The sequence below is a fragment of the Curcuma longa genome, chromosome 11 (genome assembly GCF_044706935.1).
Source record: "Curcuma longa cultivar G26 ecotype Majalengka, Jawa Barat chromosome 11, ITB_CL_G26_1.1, whole genome shotgun sequence".
Classification (NCBI taxonomy): Eukaryota; Viridiplantae; Streptophyta; class Magnoliopsida; order Zingiberales; family Zingiberaceae; genus Curcuma; species Curcuma longa.
The window spans coordinates 27,504,901-27,527,424 of NC_133871.1; the positions used below are offsets into that span (position 1 = coordinate 27,504,901).

Sequence of the window (22,524 nt, forward strand, 5' to 3'; positions counted from 1 at the left end):
AATTATTTGTGTATAAAAATGTGTAAATGTACTTAGGTAGAGCTCTTTCATTTCACAATTAATTTTTTGAAAACAGGTTGATCATCTAACTAGATGACCTAGTCGGTTGAGGGTCTCATGGTTTGACTGGATTGATTCAGCCAAAAACAAACTGTTTATCTTCTGATGCTGTGATATACTTATAAAACCAGGGAAATAGGAAAATTGGAAAAGTCTTTCAAGCTCCGCAAGCAATGCCTTCTACATTAACTAATGCTCCCAAGTTTAGTGCACAACAAACATCAAGTTCCATTTTGGTATCCTTTCCATATAATCACTGCTCACAGATTGCTCCGAAAATTCACAGTTGATAGAGATGAATAAATCTCCCATTTCACTGTCAAGCAGAACATTTGAATTCCTAATAGCTACATGTAGTAAGGAATGAATTAACATTGGAGACCCTCGACCATTAGCATGAGAATACACAAATCAAGGTTTAAAAAGTTCTGCAGGCAATATTTAGCTGATCCACGGCATAGCATATGCACCATGGATCTAACTCTGAGACAAATGAGAAACACACAAACAACCAAAACCTTATTTGGTTCTCTTATAGTGCGAAAAATGAAGCTGTTATCCCAACTATTTTCATAAAAATAGGTTCCAAGTTTATCCTGTATATTTTGATTAGGAGAAGCATAATAATAGGTCTTTAAAACAAACTTAAAAAATAAACTCATTACGGCATTATTCTCCCCCACCAAGAACATCTTCACTATTCTATGGAGATTGGAAAATCTTGATCGAGACTTTCATCGTCAAGCATAGGTATGGAGCCGTCAATCAAGGGTTGTCTTTGAGAAGTTGACTCCAGCACTTTGTTTGATCTTATAGAATATTTTTGGTGTGATTTATTGAACTTCGTCTTCTATGATCCATGTTGTTTTCGGGAGTCCTCTACTATGGATTAGGTACCTCTAAGAGCTTTCATCAAGAACTAACATTGTCTATGTGCCAACTATTTGCTTGACTTATGGTATTGATGACGTGTAGCGACGAGTGAATCCACTAGAGATGAGGGTGCTCAATTTGTGGGTAAATCAATAGATAATGAAGAAGGATCAAATAATTAAGTTCTCTACATAATGTTTAATTCTATTGGATAGTTAATAACATAAGCACTAGTTTTGATTTTTCTTCAATGGGAAAGAGATTCGTTGGTACTATAATGCTTGTGGAGTGAGCGTAAAGCTTTTGGAAAAGAGCTTTGAAAATATAAATAAGACTAGTCTTTGACACTGTTCTCCTTAATGCAAATTAGCATATATCTTATAAGATTCATCACTCGGTACAATTCTATTGGCATTGGCATGAATTTCTCGAATATGCTAATTTATACAATAAAGTATTTATTAATCAATACATATATTCATACTTCCATATAGAGAAAATATTTTGTCTATCATACTACATAAAATATATGAAATTAGCAAGCAATAGCAATCAACAAAACAATGTCTAATAGATAATATATAAGGAACATGCATGTCATTAATATCTAAAGTGTTTATTACTTGCAAAATAAATGTACAAGCTGTCAAGTAGGGTAGTATGTGGTTGTAAGTCAACTTGGTTAACAATAAACAATTTAAAAATGAAGCATATGCAAACTTTTTATATCCTATTATCATTATGCGGTCGGCTTCCAAATCTGCTTAGGCTGCTGATTTGTAAAACCAATACCCTACTTTATGAAGATCATATGTAGCAGGTAATGATTCTTATAAGATCAATCATACTTTTTTAAAGATCAATTATAATGATCCAATGATGATTCTTAGATAAACAAATAAAACATACATAGCAAGCTGGTGAGAAAAGTGAGAGGAGTGATTGTGTGAGAAATGGGAAGGGAAAGGAGTAATCACGTAGTTGCATTCCATCCCTCATTGAAGAAGAGATTACTATGTGACTGCAAATGCTGGTTGAGGGTTGGAAGGACAGCGGCTGGACCACATGGTGAAGGGTGCAAAAAATAGTGGGAGGGAGGTGATTGGGATGATTATTATCAAATGGTTATGCCTTTCCCAATCTAATTGGGTTCAGTGAGAAATTACATTTGGTCATTATCAAACATGACCAATCGCGTGAATCCAGATCCTTTATCTCAGTTTTGACCTGATTTGACCACTTTTAAGATTTCCCAAGTCTTTCTTTGTACCAGTTAGATAAAAATAAAAAAATATGTTTATGCCATTCCTACTTTTATGCTTATGTTTTAAATAGAATTAAACATTTGGATAAAATTAATAATTTTTATATTGTCTATAAATTCATGTAATTAGTCACTATCAAAAATATTGCAACATAATATTTTAGCTCTACATGTTATGTTATTTAACTTAGCTTATGGCGTAACTAATTTATACCTATGTTTTAAATAGAATTAGTATGTTTAAGAATTTTATATTGAGTCTATAGATACAAAGAATTATTTATTAAAATATTACACTACAATATTTTATTTCTACATTATGAAGTCAGAATTGTGTTTGCCTACTGGTTAGACCAGTGCACTTCTCAGAACATGTAAATAATTAGCAGCTACAGCTGAGCTTCTATACTTGAGGTCTTTGTTATTCCTGCTCTTTTAATACAGCATGCTTCTAATCTACGAAACGGAAGCTATGAGTTATCTTTTTTTCTTCATCTAAACATAGAGTGTTAAATAGATAAATGACCGACTCTTTTCAGGTTCGTCCAACAAAAATTAGGTGGTCCATCAATTTCTGACTATGAAAAGCTACAAGCTGAGAAGTCAGATTTGCAAATGAAGTATGATGAGTTATTGGAAGCTCACAGAGAAACATGTAGACAGGTTAGCGTTCTATTAATATTGTCCTGAGCAGTTTCTACTTTCTTGAACCTTGCAACATTTTGTATCACTCTGTATCCAAAGCCATATTACTCTATCCCAAATCAAGTCTGAACATTGTTTACTTCAAGATTTAAAATATCGAGCCGTGTTGGAGTTTCGGTCCTGAATCGGAACGATACAGTTTCGATACCATATCGTACCGTACCGGTATAGTTTCGGTATTTTTAAAATATAAAATATATTAATTAAAATAAAAAATTTAATCTAAATATTTAAAAATAAAAAATAAATTTTTTTGATAATTTTATAGGTTTTAATAAAGCCTATTTAAATTATCCCAAATTATAATTTTGAACTATAGCTAGGAATTGATTATTAAAATTTAAGTTTTAAAAACAAAAAAAAAAAAGAAAAATCGCGTGCCGCGCGATCGGTGCGCGCGGCCCACGGAGCGTCACCAGGCCCCGGCGGCATCGCCGGTCCGGCGACGCTCGCCCTGGGCGACGCCGTCCCCGAGCGGCGCCTCCGGCGGCGTCGCCGGCCCCGGGCGGCGTCGCCGAGGCCGGGCGACGCCTCCGGAGACGTTTCCCGCGCTGATCGCGAGGAGCAACGGGAAGACGGCGCTGCACTCGGCGTCGACGATCGGTGCCGGAATTCTTGTGCCAGCGCTGTGCCGGTGCCGGATGTCGCGGCGGAACGAAATTTTTCGTGCGTATCGGGCGATACGGCACGAGATTTCAATACTTGGTTTACTTATTGCTTAGTTTGTTTCTCTGTTCTTTTCTGATGTTGCATAAGCTAATACTAATGATTTGATATGGTCAAATAAGATAGAGAAGCAAATGATGACGTATTTTCCTAAAAGGAAATACTAATATGATTTGAAGAGAAGGAACCATGTAACTAAAAGGAAAGAGTAGAGATTTTTTTTTAAAAAAAATTCCAGGTTACTATATTATTACACGAAGGTTTGGCTTGATATTACGAGACCTATTAAGGTCTCTGAACTCCAAAATGAACATGAATACAGCCACATCTATATCGGGGTTTTGATGTGGTATGGCATCAGAATGTGTCCTTGTTTTGTCATATGGTAAAAAGTGTCAACCTTGGTGATTGGTGTAACCTCTTTTCCCAATCCATCCTGCATGCACACTCCATTAGTTGTCTGCATTTAGGATTGAATTCAACACATGTCCCACATACTAATTCAACACATGCCCCACATATTGTTTGGCTGATACAAATTAGAGTGGGATGAATAGCATTTTTGCTTGTAACACAGTGCAGGATGATTAATGGGTAGATCATGTTCCCACATGAGCAAAAGCCAATCTTGTTAAGTCTGTAGCGACATCACAATTTTAAGCTGCACAATCCATGCTATTGCTGGGTGTATTTTGGGACGTCAAAATCATTTGTGGAAAAGACCTCATAGATGTGGTTGGTGTATTTATTGATCTGCTTACTGCTTAGTATGAATTTAAAGCCGTGGACCATTTGGTAGGTCTTATAGTTCCAGGCCAGGTACCTTGAACACCTTACTGGTACTTGAATACTCATTGAACAAATTTGGGGGCTATGAAAGTTAGTTATATGGTCAAACCAAGGATTGAAAGCTGTCAGTGTTTTGGTCTTCAACTAGAATGATATTATTTTAGTATCGTGTCAATGTTTCAATTTATTGTGCCAGTGGCGAATTGGAGGTGAAAGAAAGAAAGAGATAAGAAGAAAAGACAAGATAACTATATAATGAATTCGATGTTTGTTTTCTATTTGGAATGCTATGATTTTAATATCATCTTATATGGGGACACACTTAAAAGAATAATATTATCTCAATTTTAGCATATCAAGAGTTGTTGAGTGTTGATAATAAATGGTATTCATTGACTTGATTGATATAACAACACAGGAGACATTGTTTCAGTGTCAAATAACATTTAGTATCAAGTTTTGCTAATTTATTGGAATAATATGTTTCAACCTTTTCACCCGATACGGTATTAGATTTCAAACCATGCTTGTGACAATTATGGCACGGGTTTGGGTTTAAAGGTTTGGTTATGAGGTGCTCAAATAAATAAATGAATTTTATAAAACATGTATGACAATACATTATTAAAATTTATATTTTTTTTCATTTTCTTTGTTGTAGGATTTATATTTGATGGGTCTTCTTCCTGTTCCTTCAATGAACCTGGAATATTTTTGGTTTTCCACTATCAATAGTTTATTTCATGGATCCTCAAGAAAATACTTACCCTACCTTCGTTTTGCATCAGTTGTTCTGTAAATGATTATTCATTACTTCAGTGCTCCTCGTAAGATTCCATCTCAGTCCATGATCATCCACTATAGCTCAATGAAAAATAATTAAACAGAGGAAGAATGAATCTGCATTTTTTACGATATGATTCTGAATTTTTGTGCTCAATTGCAGCTTGAAGAACTACGGAGCTTGAAGGTGTCAACCAACAAGAACTTTGCTGATGGAGATAAACAGAAAGATGGATTATGAAGGACTCACCTGGAATTTATTACAAGCTGTTATAACAAATTCTAGAATTTGTTTGTGGGATCATTTTTATGCAATAGATCACAGGAAAGGAAAACCAAGTATATATGTATCCAGAACGTTATTCATCAATTGTTCCCAAACTTTCCCTGTTGTGAGCAGCTATCAGATTTTGAAAGTAATGAATGATATAGACATTCCCTTCAATTACTGCCATTATACATGTTCATCTTAATAGTTGGATTCCGGTTGAGTTGACATGAGAGCAATAATACTGGTGTGTTTGGTTCAACTAAATAAGTAATAAAATAACTATTTCTATAAAATGAAATAGTAAATCAATGGAATAGAAATAGATAATTTGGAATGAAACATCTATATTAGAGTAATGATTTTTTACAATTGATTCATAGAAATTTATTAGGAATAGTTATAAAATAATTTTTAAAATGAAAAATAATCTTTATATTCTTCAAACTATTTAACTTGCTCAGCCCATCTCATCCAATTTCTCTACCTCAATTCGTTTGACTTTGACTAGTTTATCCATTAAAGAAATGTTATTCCTGAAATAGAGAATCGTAGTTTTTAAGAACATTGATATTCTAAATTTATTGTATATTGTTTTTTTTAATTTTCAAACCACAGAGAAATTTGTTACTAGATTTTCATAATTCACATGCACAATTTCTTTTCAATCTCAAGTATGAGATTTTTGTATCTAGCATAGGGCCAAGGTTGACTAAGTTCGATGACATGCCAATCGACCAATATGGCTCCATATTGAAACAATAGGAAAGGGGGTACCGGTTAGTTTTCGCTTGTTTTCCGAATCCTAGAAGTATGCCTTATATGATGTATATATTATTCTCCATATGGAAATGATAAAAAAGAGATATAGATGAGTTTTCATTTGTTTTCTTAATTCTATTGTGGTAAAAAATGATATCCTCGTCTTGAGAGCCCTTCCTTCCAGTACTGTCCCAAGTGGGGATCCTTCACTTTGATTGTTTTCTCAATCCTACAAGTACATCTCATGTGATGTGTTCTCTTGTTGCTCTTTACTAGATGACAAATTAGGATGATTGGATATGGGCATCAAAGACAAGAATAATAGAAGGAGATCATCAAAAGTTAGCCACGTAACCCAACTTTGTATTAGTAGCTTTGTCAATTTCTCATCTTTTATGACGATGACATTTCGATTTATATATGCTTGTTATTATCTATTATGTGTAGGTGTTCGTAGATGGAAATAATTTTTAAAAAGTTCTAGAGGATTTTATCATATTAAAAGTCTGTGAGATTAGACACACGAAGAAGACTAGAAGCAAGAAAATAAAATCTACTTGCAAAGTTAAGCCTTATGATTAGCGAATTGTTGTTAGAAGAGTCAAAATAAAATTACATCATTGTGTTTAACGTAACAAACTACATATTTGGTTGGAACCAATTTGAGAAATGAATGAAACATTAAAAGTTTGCAATAATTCTTGGATTCTTGTTGAGATTCAAGAATAGCTAAAGATCAAACAATGATTAATGGACACGGGAATTATGCTATCATACAATAACTAGATAATAGTGCATGTAAGGTCTTTATTCAATGAACATTTCGTTGGAGATATTTTTGTCGGAGATAATTACAAAATACAAATGAAATTTTGAATATAAAATTCAGACTTTATGATCGGCCGAGATAGCCTTGATTTGCTGAGCCCAAGCAGGGAAGGCAGGACGAGTGGATGACCGTGCTACTTGGCAAGTGTGGGCTGTTTTGTATGGTTGAGTTGAGTCGAGATGCCGAGTGTTTGAGCTGGTCAAGAGCCTGAGTTGTCGAATGCTTGAGTTGACTGAGTGCCGAGTCAGTCGAGTGCTAACTATCGAGTGTTGACTGTTGAGTGTTGAATGCTGAGTGTCGACTGAGCCTAGTGACCTCAATGCCGAGTTTGAGTGGGAATCCGAGTCGAGTTCTACCGAAGCTTGTGTTAGACACAATTTCCTTGAAACAAATTCATCCCCTATGACGGTGCTTCGAGGTTACATTGGATGATTGTTTCTCAGGATGCAACAGTAAGACCATGATCACAACCAAGTATCAATTGTTCATGGTAAATAAAATTGTACCCGAATGCTATCATAGAGAAGTGAAAAGAATTACTCAGCGAATCACTTTGCAGAGAGGTGGAGATCGTGGGGGAAAGAATGTCGATGAAATTTGCACATGTTCGTTTGTTTTGTCCAAGGTAGGAGCTCCTTATATAGGCCCCAATTTATGATAGTATTAAATTTACTAATTAATGGTCGAATAAAGACCATTATTGCCTTTGTCTGCCTAGCTTGAAATGCCAGTAACCAGTTATTAATGGATGGTCATTTTGCTTGGGCGGTTAAAAATTCACCATTAACATTCGACCGTTTCAGATTGAACATTAATATGTCTATTACACTCTTGAGCAGGCAAGAAAAAATTAATTTGGAAGACAAAACATAGGTTGATTCGGTTGGATAGTAAGTTTTAACCGTCTTGGCTTACAACCACCTAGATTGTAATCAAGTACATCTGTTTGTATTTGCCTCTTACTAGATTTTTTTTAAAATTTATGTTGGATTTATTTAATTATTGAAACTAACGTTTATCCTTGTAAAGTTATGCAAGAGATACAATTTTATTTACCGGGACAATTCACCACCCCTCTTGCCAATCTACATCGATCCAACAAGTGGTATCAGAGTCGGGATGCTGCAGAAGGACTAACTGCCAACTGCAGCAAATTCTAAGAAAATGGTTGGACCAGTGATCTACCCACCAAAGTTTGAGGGGGAGTTCGCAGCGTCGAAAAGGAAGATGAAGGTTTTTTTTATAGATTATGTACTGTTACTAACAATGAAAAACCGATTTTTAGCTCCGAAAGATAATGAAGGCAAAACTAAAGAACCTGATTCCTGAACCAAGAAGGAGTAAGCGGACACCATTGCAAACGGTAAAGCAGAATTCCATCTGTTAACCATCCTCCCCGAACAAGATATCAACCGGATCAGGAAGTATGACTCGGCGAAGGAACTTTGGGAAAAGTTTCTGAAACTGCACGAAGGCACCTCAGAGGCAAAATTGGCGCAACGAGATATCCTTTGAAGTCAACTTATCAACCTCCGGATGGAAAACGAAGAATCAGTTGCCAAGTTGCACGCCAAAGTAAAAGAGTTAATCACGAGCCTCAAAAATCTCGGAGAAAAGGTGGCAAACTGCGATGCTCAAAGGTACGGTCTAAACGCGTTCTCGAGAACTCTAGAATGGACCCCGGTAATCGACGCATACTATATTTCAAAAGATTTAGAGGTGAGTACGTTAGAGCAATTATTTTCTACACTAGAACTTCACGAATATCAATGTGTAGAAAAGAACAAGAAAATGGACAACGTCGCGCTGAACACGAGGAAGATCCAACTCGACGAAGAATCTTCAATGGACGATGAAGAAACAACGCTAATGGTAAGAAATTTGCCTAAATTTATTAAAGCTAACCGTTTTAACAAAGTGCAAAGAAAGAAGAAAAGAACAGTCCGGTGCTACAACTACAATGAGGAAAGTCACCTAAAAGACCAGTGTCCCAAGCTGAAGAACCAATCAAAGAAGAAAAAAGCCCTGAAAGCCACCTAGGATGACACATCATCCGATGAATCAGAAGTGCAAGAATACGCTGGACTTGCGCTGATGGCAAGTCACCAAGATGAAGATGAAGAAAGCACCTCAAAAGAAAGCAGCGACGAAGGGACAGTCTCTAACTTCGAAAACGACCTGGTAAGTATGGTATGCCTACTTCCACCTGATAAAATTTATTCAATTATAAAATCCATGGTGAAATCTATGTGCAAAGTAGAAGAAGAAAACTCTGAATTGAAAGAGAAATTAACCACTCCATGTTCATCTGATTTATCTGACAAACTAAAAATAGAAAATAAAAATTTAAGAAATCAAATTGAAAAATTGAAAATTAACATTGCATGTTTACGTATGAAAAAGAATACTTTTCCTAGAGGTGTAAATTGATATATTAAAAATCATAGGGGCCAAATTAAAAAAAGTGCCAAGAATTACATCCCTCCAAAATTTCTAGTTAATCCGGTAAATAGAAACTTGTTTTGGGTTCCTACATCATTTTAAAAATTAATTTTTTGCTATTATATATATTTTTACTAATATTTTTTATTCTTCATTATTAATTTTATAAATTCAGTTTGACAAAATTCTGTTTGATAAAAATTCAGTATATATTTTTTTCCAATGCACAAATATGTTATCTACGTACTCTGAATTTTTTAGAATTTTTTGGATGATTTTTGAATTTTCATGAATTTTTATTCAAAATTTGAATATTTAATTCTAAAAATTGAAAAAAATCTTTTCTACTAGATCCGAATTTTTCAGATATACACATCATTAGTTGACCTAAAGAAAATTTTTTCTGAATTTTTTTAATGTAATTTTTTATTTTTAAAAAATACATCTTTAATTTTTAACTCTGAAAAGTATTTAATTTATTTTCAAATGCTGAGAATAGTTTTGCATTTGATAATTTTTTTGTGCAATGTCAATACTTTATCTTTCACCTGTACATAAATTTTTGAATTTTTTCAATGGACAAATTATTTTCTATGAATTTTTAATTAAAATTTATATTTTTAACTTTAAAAATATGTAGAAAATTTATTTTTAAAAAATTAAAATTTTGTTATCTATACTTAACCTATTCAATACTTAGAAAAACTTCATATTTTTCTAACTCAAATCATTTTTTTTTCATTCTCTAATTTTTTTGTTCCCTTGTTTTTGCTATGATCAAAAGGAGAGTAGCTTAAGTTTAGGGGAGGTTATAGTTCTTAATTGCAATATTTTTTTACAAATATATATTTTTGCTTATTTGTTACAATATTTATTTATTATTTTTATTTTTTTAACCTTAATTGAGCTTAAGTTGATGCACATCAAAAAGGGAGAGATTATTGGTGTCCCGATTGATTTTGATGTGATCAACCAAGTTAGGTTAGGTCCTGTTGTGGTCTGATCCCTCTGTCTAAGTGTGCAGGAGTTTAGGAGCAGAGGAAATCGAGCAGAGGATGCAGTGGTCGAGAAGGATGACATGGAGGAGTGAGCCGACAGGCTCGGTGCATCCGAGGGACATGGAAGCTGCGGAAGAGTACATCGGTAGAGCGAGAAGGACGTGCATGGCGTCCGAGGAACGAGAAGCTAGGAGGAAGGACGCTCGAGGGGCGAAAGACCAGATTCGAGTTCGGGTGAGCCTAACTTTAGTTGGTCAGAAATCACCCAAACGATGTTTCTAAAAAAAGTCAACTCTATTGACTTTGACCAAGTCAAAATTTGACTTGGTCTTGCACTCCAACTTTTAATCATCGACCAAATTAAGGATAGAGATTATCCTTAATCTAGGATGATTCAAACATTGATAAACGTTTATTTTTAAAGGATAATATTTATCATTTATCAAAGATTAATGATCAAGATCAAATCCTATCTATGATCAACGGTCAAGATTAATTTGTATAGGTTATAAATAGGCTTAGAAGCTAAAGAGAAAAATAACACTTTAATTGTAATATTTTTCTTAGCTTCCGTCTTGTGCTACAAACGTCTGTAAGAGGCTTTTCCGCCTACAAGGAGTTTTTGATAGTAAGCTTCAACTGCCTTAGCTTACAACTATCTAGGTTGTAACTAAGTACATCTGTTTGTATTCGTCTCTTACTAGGTTTATTTCATTTAATTTATGTTGGATTTATTTAATTGTTGAAACTGATGTTTATCCTTGTAAAGTTGTACAAGAGATCCAGTTTTATTTATAGGGGCAACACCCCCCCCTCTTGCCGGTCCACATCGATCCAACATGTTAGAGATATTTTTGTTGGAGATAATTACAAAATTGTAAATGAAATTCTGAATTTCAAATTTAGACTTATATGACCTGCTGAGGAACACAAAGGCAGGATGTTTGCGCTGCCTAGGAAGGCTGGGCTGCTTGGTATGACCAAGTTGAGCGGAGCTGCCAAGTGCTTGAGCTGGCCAAGTGCTCATGCTGATCGAGGGTCTAGCTGAGCTGAGCTACCGAGTGGTTGAGTTGGTTGAGTGCCAAGCTGCCGAATGCTCGAGTTGATCGAGTGTCGAGTCGGCCTAGTAACTGATTGCCGAGTGCCAACTGTCAAGTGTCAACTATCGAGTGCCAACTACCGAGTGTCGACTGAGCTGACTGACTCGAGTGTTGAATCTAAGTGGGAATCTGAGCTGAGTTTTGTCGAGGCCTGTGTTAGACATAATTTTTTTGAAACAGATTCATTCCCTTCGATAGTGCTTCGAGATTACGTTGGACAACTAGTTCCAAAATATAACGACAAGATCATGATCACAACCAAGCAACAATTGTTCATGAAGAAAAGAATTGCACTTGAATGCTATCACAGGGAAGTGAAAAGAATTGTTGAGCCAATTGTTCTATAGAGTGGTGGAGATCATGGGGGAAAGAAGGTGGATGGAATTTACACACACTCTTCTGTTTTGCACAAGGTAAGAGCTCCTTATATAGGCTCTGATTTACTACAGTATTAAATTTGTTGATTAATGGGCGAATAAAGGTCATTACTACCTTCGCCTCCCTGGCTTGAAACCCCAACAGCCGACCATCAATGGTTGACCATTTTGCCTGGGAAGTTATGGATTTGCCATTAGTATCCCACCATTTTAGATCAAACATTAATGCGTCCATTACACTATTGAGCGGGCAAGAAAAATAATTTGGGGTGGCAAAATATAGGTTGATCTGCTTGGGCAATTTTTGTCCTAACTTGTTTGACATTCGACACGTATAGGTTGCGCTTGTACATGAGTCAATTGAATTTAGTGCAATTTAGGCTTTAGATCTGCACCTATACAAGCTAGCTAAAAAGGAAAGCATACAATAAATATTTGACATTATTACATCAAGATAAATAAAAAAATAATGATGTAACGCCCGCCCTTATCAGAGCCTTGACGGACGCTACAGTTTGCTTTTTCATTCATTCATACTAATATCACATACGAAAATCCCAAAATTTTGCAGCGGAAAAACATAAAATATATAACATGATAGGGAATTTCATATATGATAAATAAAACATCATATGCATGCATTGTCTAGATTGTTAAGTTCTACTTCAAACATCATAGCATATCAAGTCTTAAACCAAAACAGTTAATAATCCAAACATCCAACATGCAAATATTAAATTTCATATTCAGTCTGTTACGGCACTACCACACACATCTTTTATCTCAGCCTTGTCCTGCTGCCTCCCATTGCCTAATGACTTCGGTTTGGCTCTGCAACATAAGAAGAAAACTATAAGCACAAGGCTTAGTAAGCTCCTTTCCTACTCACCAAAAACCAATCGTCAATTCAAGCATAACATTATATCATGTGAAAAACACATAAACATAAAAGCACATTAGCACATTAGCATTAGCACATTAGCATTAAGCACATAAACATTCCTTAAGCTTAACATTGAAATCATATGCATATAAATGATGAAAATGCTTTTGAAAACTTATTATCATAATAGATAAACATAATCATCATCATTCATTGGGGTCCCCTGCTTGTACCCATTCATTCATTCATTTGCGCGCCATTCCAAGTAGTACGAGGTAGCAAATCTCGACTACTCGGTTACTAGGTCTTCTGTCTTTCGACCTAGGGGCGTTCATTAGGTGCCCATCCCTTGGATCCCTTTCGGGTTCCGGTACAAGCCATTCATTAAAGTAAAATAATGTACATGCTTTCACTTTTCCTTTTGTCATGAATGTTCCTTATCATTTCATCTTTCATCATCCATTTAACATGGTGAACATTCAGACATCATTTCATGCAACATGTTATAACATAACATGATTTCATTTCATATCATTAGCATGAGATAAACATATATCATGGATAACATCATTGAAACCCTTGTTTGACCTAAACCCTAACCTTTCCTTAGGGTTAAGCAAAACTTATAGGTTTCTTTTCCTTAGGCCTTGTAAATTCTTACTACATGAAACTTAAACAAGTTTAATCATAGTTATCCATTTCATAGTTGATCACATAAGAAACCCTAGACCCAACCAAAACCCTAATTTCTTAAGGTTGGATCGAATCATCTTAGAGTCCCCTTTAGATTCTTAATCTTATCATGAAACCCTAATCCATTTTATCATCATAGGAGAACATCAAGTAATATTTAAACCTATTAACTAGATTTAAACCATCACTTGAGTTCCCTACATGGTTTGGCCGAACCCTCATGGCTTGAAACCCTAGGTTAGGCTTAACCACTTGATACCCTAAGTCTTGTTAAAGTTTCTCTAATCCTTTGAAACCATTTGTTAGGGTTAGAACATCACTTAACTTCCTTGTTTCAAGGTTGGCCGAAACCCTACATTTGGCATGAACCCATTGATTAGTTTTAAATCTAACCACATGAGACCTTAAACCATAATAGGAGTTTATTACATAGCATTTACAACCTTAGTTAGGTTTGAAACCTAACTTATTCCTTTTAATCTTCAATCTGGCCGAAACCTTACAATTCCCATGGAACCATTGATTAACTTTAAACCTAGCCACATAAAACCTTATATCATGCTAGGAATTCATTACATAGCATTTGAAACCATAACCAAGTTTGAAACCTTAACCTAATCCTCTTATACATGGCTTGGCCGAATACTTTAAAAACCAAATAACATGGAGTAGATCCAACCAAATGAACCCTAAAACATGTTAAACATCATCTAGCATATTCAATCATTATCTAGGTTAAAACCCATAACAAAAACCCTAAGGTTTTTTCTTTACATGGCCGAACCCTATCATGGCATGAAATTTAAAAGTTTTTATTCACACAAAAACTAACCATATAAACTTTATCATTATCATAACTTTTACAACCATAGCATGCTTAAAAACAAAACTTTGAAACCCTAACATAACATAGCCGAAACTTTAAAATTTACAATATGAAACCCTAAACTTTAACCACATGGAAAACAACCAAGTTCTTACTTAAACATCTTCATGAATCATATGGAACATAACTTATTCAAAACATGCTTTTAAAACCCTAACTTAACCATCATGGCCGAAACTTTAAAAAAAGGTTTCTTCATGCTTTTTCAACAATAAACATAAAACATTAAGAAATCATGGAAACCATCATCATAGCTATTATGTTGCAGGGTGAGGGAACTTACCTAGCCTTTAGAGAATTTTTTTACCCTAAAGAAGAAGAAGAAGATGAAGCCTTTGAAAATCCTTAACCCCTTCCTTGTTTCAAAACCCTAGACTCTCCTAGCCCTTTTTCCTTTCCTAGAGCCCCTCCCTTTGCTCCCTTAGCTTGGTTGATGAGGAAACCTCCCAAGAGAGCTCTCGGCCACACAAGAGAAGAGAGAAGGAGAGAAGAGAATTTCGGTGACAAGAATGAGAGGAACAAAAGATTTCGGGAGAAAAGGAATTAAGGTTATAAGGAATTCATGGAGTGGAGGTTACCATTCCTCTCTGAAACTCAACATTTAAGCCTTCGGCTACAATCATGAAAAGAAAGGAAAATGAAGGAGAAAAATGGAAAAGGAGGTTACCATTTAACTCCTGAAAACTCCTCTCTTAATCCTCTATAACCCCCATTTCATGATGAAGTTAACTCCACCCCTTAATCCATAAAATCATGAACATTTTCGTTAAAGGCAAAAAAGGAAAATGCCTTTCACTTGTCATTTGTAACCCCTTTCATTAAATGACCCTGATGTCATCTCTCATTCAAACATTTCCCCTTATGTCTTTAACAAGAAAACTTGCTATCCCATTTGGTTATCCCATGCTTCTACTAGGCTTGCCATTTCCTTGAGGTCCAAGGATCAATCCTTGGTTCCTCCATTTTTTTCTCTTTTATTTTTGCAAAGCCCACATGGAATTAAGCCCATTTAATTTATCCATTCTTTAAGGCCCAATTTCATTCCATTTTATCATTAGCTAGCCCATATAGGAGAAGCCCATTAAGAAAACATTTAAACCATAAAGCCCATTAGGACAATTATCCTACTAATGGCCCATTAAAGCTAAAAGCCCATTTAATCATCAAGGCCCATTTAGAAATTTTACTAAATTTCTTTAAATCAATCATTCATCATTATCCAAGAATTATTGAAGGAAAATTGCGGGTATTACAATCCTCCATACCTTCTGAAAAGTTCGTCCTCGAACTTAGAATAATTCCGGATATCTTCGTTTCATGTCATCTTCACGTTCCCATGTCATTTCTTCAGACCGTTGATTTCGCCACAAGACTTTGACTAAAGGAACCTCTTTGTTCCTTAATCTCTTGACATCCCGCTCCAGGATCCGTATAGGTTTACTTTCGTAACTCAGATCCTCCTGGATTTGAACGGCTTGCGGCTCAATCACCTTGTCTGGATTCGGAATACATTTCTTCAGCATTGATACATGGAACACATTATGAATAGCTGCCATTTCTGGAGGTAACTCGAGCTCATAAGCCACCTTACCAACTCTATTCAGAATTTTGTATGGTCCCACATATCGCGGACTTAACTTTCCTTTCTTTCCGAATCGCATAATCCCTTTCATAGGAGCTACTCGGAGAAAAACCAGGTCTCCGACATTGAACTCCAAAGGCCTCCGTCGTTTATCAGCATAATTCTTCTGACGGCTTTGGCAGTCTCTATCCGTTGGCGGATATTCTGTATCGCTTGAGTGGTATCATTTATGAAATCCGTCTGGATTCCCATTTCCTTCTTTTCACCACCTTCGAACCAACAGATAGGAGATCTACATTTCCTTCCATATAAGGCTTCATAAGGTGCCATGCCGATAGTAGCTTGATAACTATTGTTATAAGCGAATTCCGCTAAACATAAGTATCGACACCAGCTTCCTTTGAAATCCAAGGCACAAGCTCTTAACATATCTTCTAGTATCTGGTTCACCCTTTCTGTTTGCCCATCTGTTTGAGGGTGAAACGCAGTACTGAACTTTAGCTTCGTGCCTAGAGCCTTATGAACACATTCCCAAAACTGTGAAGTAAATCGACCATCTCTATCAGAGATAATGGTCTTGGGAATACCATGCAATCTGATGATCTCTTTAACATATAATTGAGCCAGTTGCTCAATAGAATAAGTCATCTTGATTGCTAGGAAATGTGCTGACTTTGTTAATCTATCCACTATAACCCATATCGCATCATATCCATTAGTAGTCCTGGGAAGACCTGATATGAAATCCATAGAAATATCTTCCCATTTCCACTCTGGAATTTGAATGGGTTGCAGAACTCCTCCTGGTCTTTGATGTTCTGCTTTGACTTGTTGACATGTCAGGCAGGTACTGACATGCTGGGCTACATCCCTCTTCATACCGGACCACCAGAATCTTCCTTTCAAATCTTGATACATCTTGGTGGATCCCGGGTGCATAGCATAGGGAGTCCCATGAGCCTCTTCTAATATCTTCTTGCGTAGTTCCGGATCGTTAGGGATGCATAGACGATCCCTAAGGTATAATACCCCATCATCAGCAATCCGAAAACCTTCGCCTTTTCCTTCTTGGATCTCTTGCTTGATCTTCTGAAGACTTGGATCACCATTTTGTTTTACCAATATATCATCGAACAATGATGGCACTATGGCCAGGGTCGAGAGTTGTCCAGAGATAACTTCGATCCCATAGCTCATAATCTCCTTTTCCAATGGTCGAGATAATACCGATAAAGACATCAAAGTGGCACTAGATTTTCTGCTGAGTGCATCCGCCACTTTGTTTGCCTTTCCCGGATGGTAAAAGATCTCACAGTCATAATCTTTTACTAATTCAAGCCATCTACGCTGTCTCATATTGAGATCCTTCTGCGTAAAGAAATACCGCAGACTCTGGTGATCTGTGTAAATTTTACACTGTGCTCCATAAAGATAATGTCTCCATACCTTCAGAGCGAAGACCACAGCTGCTAATTCTAAATCATGAGTGGGATAATTCTTTTCATGCTCCTTTAATTGCCTAGAGGCATAGGCAATCACTTTCCCACTTTGCATAAGTACAGCTCCGAGTCCCAGTCGGGAGGCATCGCTGTACATATCGAAGCTCTTATCATTCTCTGGAAGAGTAAGAATTGGAGCATTTGTAAGTCTTCTTTTCAATTCTAAGAAGCTCTTCTCACAATCCTCTGTCCATATATATTTCTTATTCTTCTTGGTAAGAGCTGTCATAGGTGCTGCGATTCTGGAGAAGTCTTCCACGAACTTACGGTAATAACCCGCTAATCCGAGAAAACTCCTTACTTCGCTAGCATTCTTTGGCCTGCTCCAGTTACTCACAGCTTCTATCTTTCTTGGGTCCACCATGACTCCATCTTTGGAAATAATATGGCCCAGAAAAGATACTTGCTCCAACGTCGCCAATTGGCGACGAATTTGGCAACGAATCTTGAATTCGTTGCAAATTACGATAAATAGTAAACTTACGATATATTTGTGACGAACTGGTATTCGTTGCTAATTTCGTCGTAAATTGGCGACGAATCCTATATTCGTCGCAGATTTCGTTGCAAAAAAAAAAAAAAATTTCAATGCAATATTTATTTTGGTGATTATCCTGTATATACAAACAATATCGATCCAATCGGATCGATTCATAAATACATGTAACCTGTAACAAACAAGCATATCAAATCTAATACAAATAAAGCAATAACATCCATTCATTTCATCCAAATATCCATAACATACATGAATCCATAACAACCAAATCATCCATATCCATAACATCCAAATATCCATAACATCTACAATCCATAAAAATCATAATACAATCCAGCAAATAACTACATTAGACATGTATGTACATGTCTATAAGTCTAACCAAGTCACATCATCATAATACAGGAAAGAAGCTACAAAGTACTGGTACAAACAAATCAGAAGATATATGAAGACAAGATAGAAGAGATCATCGTGGTCCGCCGGAAACTCTGCTTGATTCTTCGTCACTATCTTGTCTTCGCCTGCATAGAAAAATAAGATAAAGAGAAAGTATCATTCTAAAAATTAAAACTAATACTAAAACCTATAAATTAAATATGTAAAGACTAACCTTTTTTTTTTGATTTGTTTATAAAAACCTGTGTAACAAAAAAACAAACAGTATTATTAACAATATATAAATTATTAACTTGCAGCTGTAATAAAAAGCATGTCACATAAATAAAATAATGCTTAAAAAAATGCATACACAAAAAAACTCATGAAGGATCACCACCATCGTCGCTGTCGTCGTCGTCGTCATCGTCGTCGTCGTCACCAAGTTGCAACTGAAAATGTTGCAAAATCCGCTCTTGTTGTTTTTGCAATTTTTTAATTTGGTTATCTCTTCGTATCATTTCCTCGTCCCTCACTACTAAAAAATCATGATTTTACGGCAGTTATTTAGCGGCGGTTCGTAAAACCGCCGCTATTTTCCTTTTTCCCGGCGGTTTTCGATTAACCGCCGCAAAAACAAATTTTTAGCGGCGGTTATTTAGCGGCGGTTTTAACAACCGCCGCTATTTTTTAATTTTTGTGGCGGTTTTGTTTAACCGCCGCTATTTGTAATTTTTAGCGGCGGTTTAAATATGATTTGCGGCGGTTTAAATTTTAATCGTAATTTCTACGTGGTTTTAATTATTCACAATGGTTTAAAATTTAATTTATTGTTTAATCACCGCTAAACCTTATTTCTTCCGCTAAACCTTATTTCTACGAGCCCTAGCCCTTCGCGATTTCTTCGCCGCCGCACTCCCGATCCACGACCGTTCTCCCGATCACCCTCTTCGACAGTCGCCAGACACCGACACCGGCCTCTCATTCCGACGGCCGCCGGACACCGACACCGTCGTCTTCCTCGCGCACTCCGAACGGAGCCCTAGCCCACGATCGTCTCTTTCTCGCGCACGAGAGGTATGCGTTCTCCCTTTTGTTTTAGCAATAAGGCTCTTCCGAACGGAGCCCTAGCCTCTCATTCCTACTCACCTGGTCCTGCTCTTTTCCATTTCACCATAAGATGGCAAAGTGTAAAGAGTGTGTTTACCTGAAACTTGGCTTGGCTGGGCACGATGGCATCGTTGATGCTTGGGATCAGTCATGTGGAAGGACACTACAAGTCATGCTTGTCTGCATACGCTACCTAGAACTCGACCGCTGCATTTCTATCCTTTTTCTCACTCTTTTCCTATCCCTAATATCTTTCCCTCTATATTGCCAGATCTTTTTGGGGCTATTCTAGTGATGGGTTCTGAGATACACATCCATATGAAAATGGCCTTTTTCCCCCTCCTCATTGGCTCTATTTTGTTGCCCACCCTTCATGGTTGTGGTTTGTGGTGATTAGATTTGGCTCCTTATTTGTTTGCACCCATTGTAGCTCTCATCAACTGTGGAGGTAGATCCTACTTAACCCTTTCTAGCTTGTCTTGTTTGTCCATGTTGTAGTTTGCGGTGGATCTATTTGACATGTTGCTTCTTTTGATTTTTATACATTATTTTGAACCAAAACAATCACTGTTATTGATATAATGCTGTTATCTATATATTCACTGTTGACATTTGATAAGAGTGCCTAATAGAAACATGCTTCTGAAGTAATATGAGATCGTGATGAAGCAAAATGTTGCAATTTCATCATGAATTAAGCTAGGTAAGTAAAATTCAGTGAATCTATAAAGAAGAGAATAAAAGGTGCAGAACCACATGGCACATCCAGAGCATTTAACTAAACTTTGTTAAATATTTGTGTGATATGCTTTCAGGTATAGAGTTATTGACTTATTCTAGCATTAGTCATTGTGCCATGTGAGATGCTTGCATCATTAAGGACATAAAAGTGATAAGTGCTTAGCCAATGTCTATTATATGTCTTGCTTGTCTATTTTGTATAGCTTTTGACAGTTCAAATGAACATAATATATTGGAACTCGTAGCCTGCTTGAGTTGGACAATGTCTGACTAAAGGTATATATTGGAGATTTTAATTAAAAGCTTAAACTACTTGTCTTTAATCTTTACTCCCTATGAAGTGTGACATTCCTTTGAAATTTCAGGAGAACAAGGAAGGTCTTGAGTCCTGTGGAGTTTAAGAGCTATTGAAACAATGTTTGATGATTGATGACGGATAAGAAAACTTGAAGCTATAGGTATGATATTTTAAAGGAGTTATGAATTGAGTGTTTTGCGAGGGATCAAATCACTTATAGTGATTCAGAATCATATCTTAAAAATGGGATGTCATGTTTGCAGATCCCTTTCCTTTCAATTCATAGCAGGATTCCTTTCACGACCAATTCATTGGCAGGCTTTTTACACCTTCAGTTTTAATTCGATTGCATTGTTGTCAGTATGTTCTTTTATTGCCTACACAGTGATGAATATCAGCTATTAATATTTGCACAATTAGGTTTTAATTTACTGTACCATGATGAATGCTAAAATGTCTGCTAGTTGAACGTCATAATGATACATCTGAAAGTTCTCTACCCATAATTTTCTGGTCTGATGTTGCTTTTTCATATATATGAGCTGTTGACCCCAAACGTGAGGCAAACATTACACAGGATATGAATGTATCTGGCTTTTTACTGCGAATGATCCAAAATGTCAATAACTCTGAATCCAATTTGTGGATGATTGAGTTGAATCATCTTACACTTGTTTCCTGTGGTCGATTTAATTTAAGATCTGCAAAATGATGTCCCATGCATTACCGTGTTCCTTTTAGCACCATCTGAAAATGATGTCCCATGCATTACCGTGTTCCTTTTACACAGGATCTTCTGTTGTTCTAATACTTTAGTCATTCGAAATGTTCTGTATTCTTGCATTTTTGGTTCACAATTTTCTACTGTGATAGAATATTGGCCATCATGGTCAGAACATCTTCAAATATTCATGGCGAGGCGAGAAGACAAATCCTCATTGGATCATCACTGGTATTACCAAATCTGAAATTTGATACATGGCAACGTATCAAATTTTTTACTTGTTCTCACAACAGGAAGATGCATCATTTCACCTGCTACTTGATATGCTTGCAGGTACCCATACATTGCAATTGTGATCAATTTTAGTCAAATGTGGGCTCTTTACTGCCTCATCAAGTTCTACAATGTCACACATCATCGATTGCAAGCTATTAAGCCATTATCAAAGTTCATAAGCTTTAAAGCCATTGTGTTTGCGACTTGGTGGCAAGGGGTCGGAATAGCTTTGATATGTGACTTTGACATTCTGCCAAAGCAAGGCAAAGTTCAAAATGGTATCCAGGACTTTCTTATCTGTATCGAAGTGAGTTCTGAAGTTGCAAATTGTTTTTTGTTTCCCTCCATTTTCTTGATGAGATGAAGATCCTCAATACGCACTGTGTTTCGCTGTTCTCTGCTCATCCACTTCAAACAAAAGTTCAAATTTCCTTTTTGCAGATGACCATCGCAGCAGTTGCCCATGTATATGTTTTCTCTGCAGAAACTTACAAATACCTGCCAGTTACTGAACATTGCAGATTCGCATCTGTAGATTCTAAGACTGAAATTACGTCAGATAAGAATGGATCATCTGCAGTTGAGCAGAAGGAAGCACAGGCTGTATCTCCTCCAACACGAATCGCCGAGAGTGTTCAGGACGTTGTTCTAGGAGGTGGGGAGCATGTGAGTTCTCCAATCCTATAGCAGTGAATTGCTGTCTACCTAAAGTTGACAATGGAGGTCTTTTATATGATTTGGCATTGTTTCCTCTTGAAGAGAATCCGTTCGCTGCTATAGCTTTCGACTGTTTTGCAGCTAGAAATGAGATGTTAGCTTCCGTGCAGGTGGTGAAGGATGTAGCATCAATCATATCGCAAGCAATGGAACCAGTAGAGAAGTGTGTCACCAAGATACAAGAGTCCTTGAACCACATTTCGTTGCGATCTCCCACAGTACTGTAATTCTGTTGGCTGCAACTTGATAAATGATAACAATGTATTATACCTGTTGATAAATGATAACTGTATGTGATTTGATATTTGACAAATTTGATATC

General features: G+C 36.3%; 1 protein-coding gene and 1 long non-coding RNA gene across 5 annotated transcripts; both read left to right on the forward strand.

Annotated features, from left to right (window-relative positions):
* The first annotated feature begins 2,736 nt into the window (after positions 1–2,736).
* LOC141842339 (uncharacterized) lies at positions 2,737–5,543 on the forward strand. Its single transcript, XR_012602880.1, has 2 exons — positions 2,737–2,860; positions 5,304–5,543. It is a non-coding gene; the product is annotated as an uncharacterized LOC141842339 (long non-coding RNA).
* A 13,731-nt stretch (positions 5,544–19,274) lies between these two features.
* Positions 19,275–22,524, forward strand: LOC141841220 (protein LAZ1 homolog 2-like). 4 transcript variants are annotated; one of them, XM_074729358.1, is made up of 7 exons: positions 19,275–19,413; positions 19,718–20,463; positions 20,553–20,645; positions 21,359–21,437; positions 21,543–21,792; positions 21,927–22,151; positions 22,313–22,524. In XM_074729358.1, the coding sequence occupies exons 4-7, from the start codon at positions 21,397–21,399 to the stop codon at positions 22,427–22,429; spliced, it is 633 nt and encodes a 210-aa protein (XP_074585459.1). In that variant the 5' UTR covers positions 19,275–19,413; positions 19,718–20,463; positions 20,553–20,645; positions 21,359–21,396; the 3' UTR covers positions 22,430–22,524. The 4 variants fall into 4 exon arrangements, with proteins under 4 accessions (XP_074585459.1, XP_074585458.1, XP_074585457.1 ...); XM_074729357.1 differs by having other exon boundaries at positions 19,275–20,463; positions 20,749–21,437; XM_074729356.1 differs by having other exon boundaries at positions 19,275–20,463.

What these genes read in the sequence shown, in the direction of transcription:
- LOC141841220 (XM_074729357.1), top strand. Translation starts at nt 21,397, where the DNA reads ATGGCGAGGCGAGAAGACAAATCCTCATTGGATCATCACTG. An exon ending in ACTTTCTTATCTGTATCGAA is followed by an intron (nt 21,793 to 21,926) that starts GTGAGTTCTGAA and finishes TCCTTTTTGCAG; the next exon opens with ATGACCATCGCAGCAGTTGC. An exon ending in TTCTAGGAGGTGGGGAGCAT is followed by an intron (nt 22,152 to 22,312) that starts GTGAGTTCTCCA and finishes GCTTCCGTGCAG; the next exon opens with GTGGTGAAGGATGTAGCATC.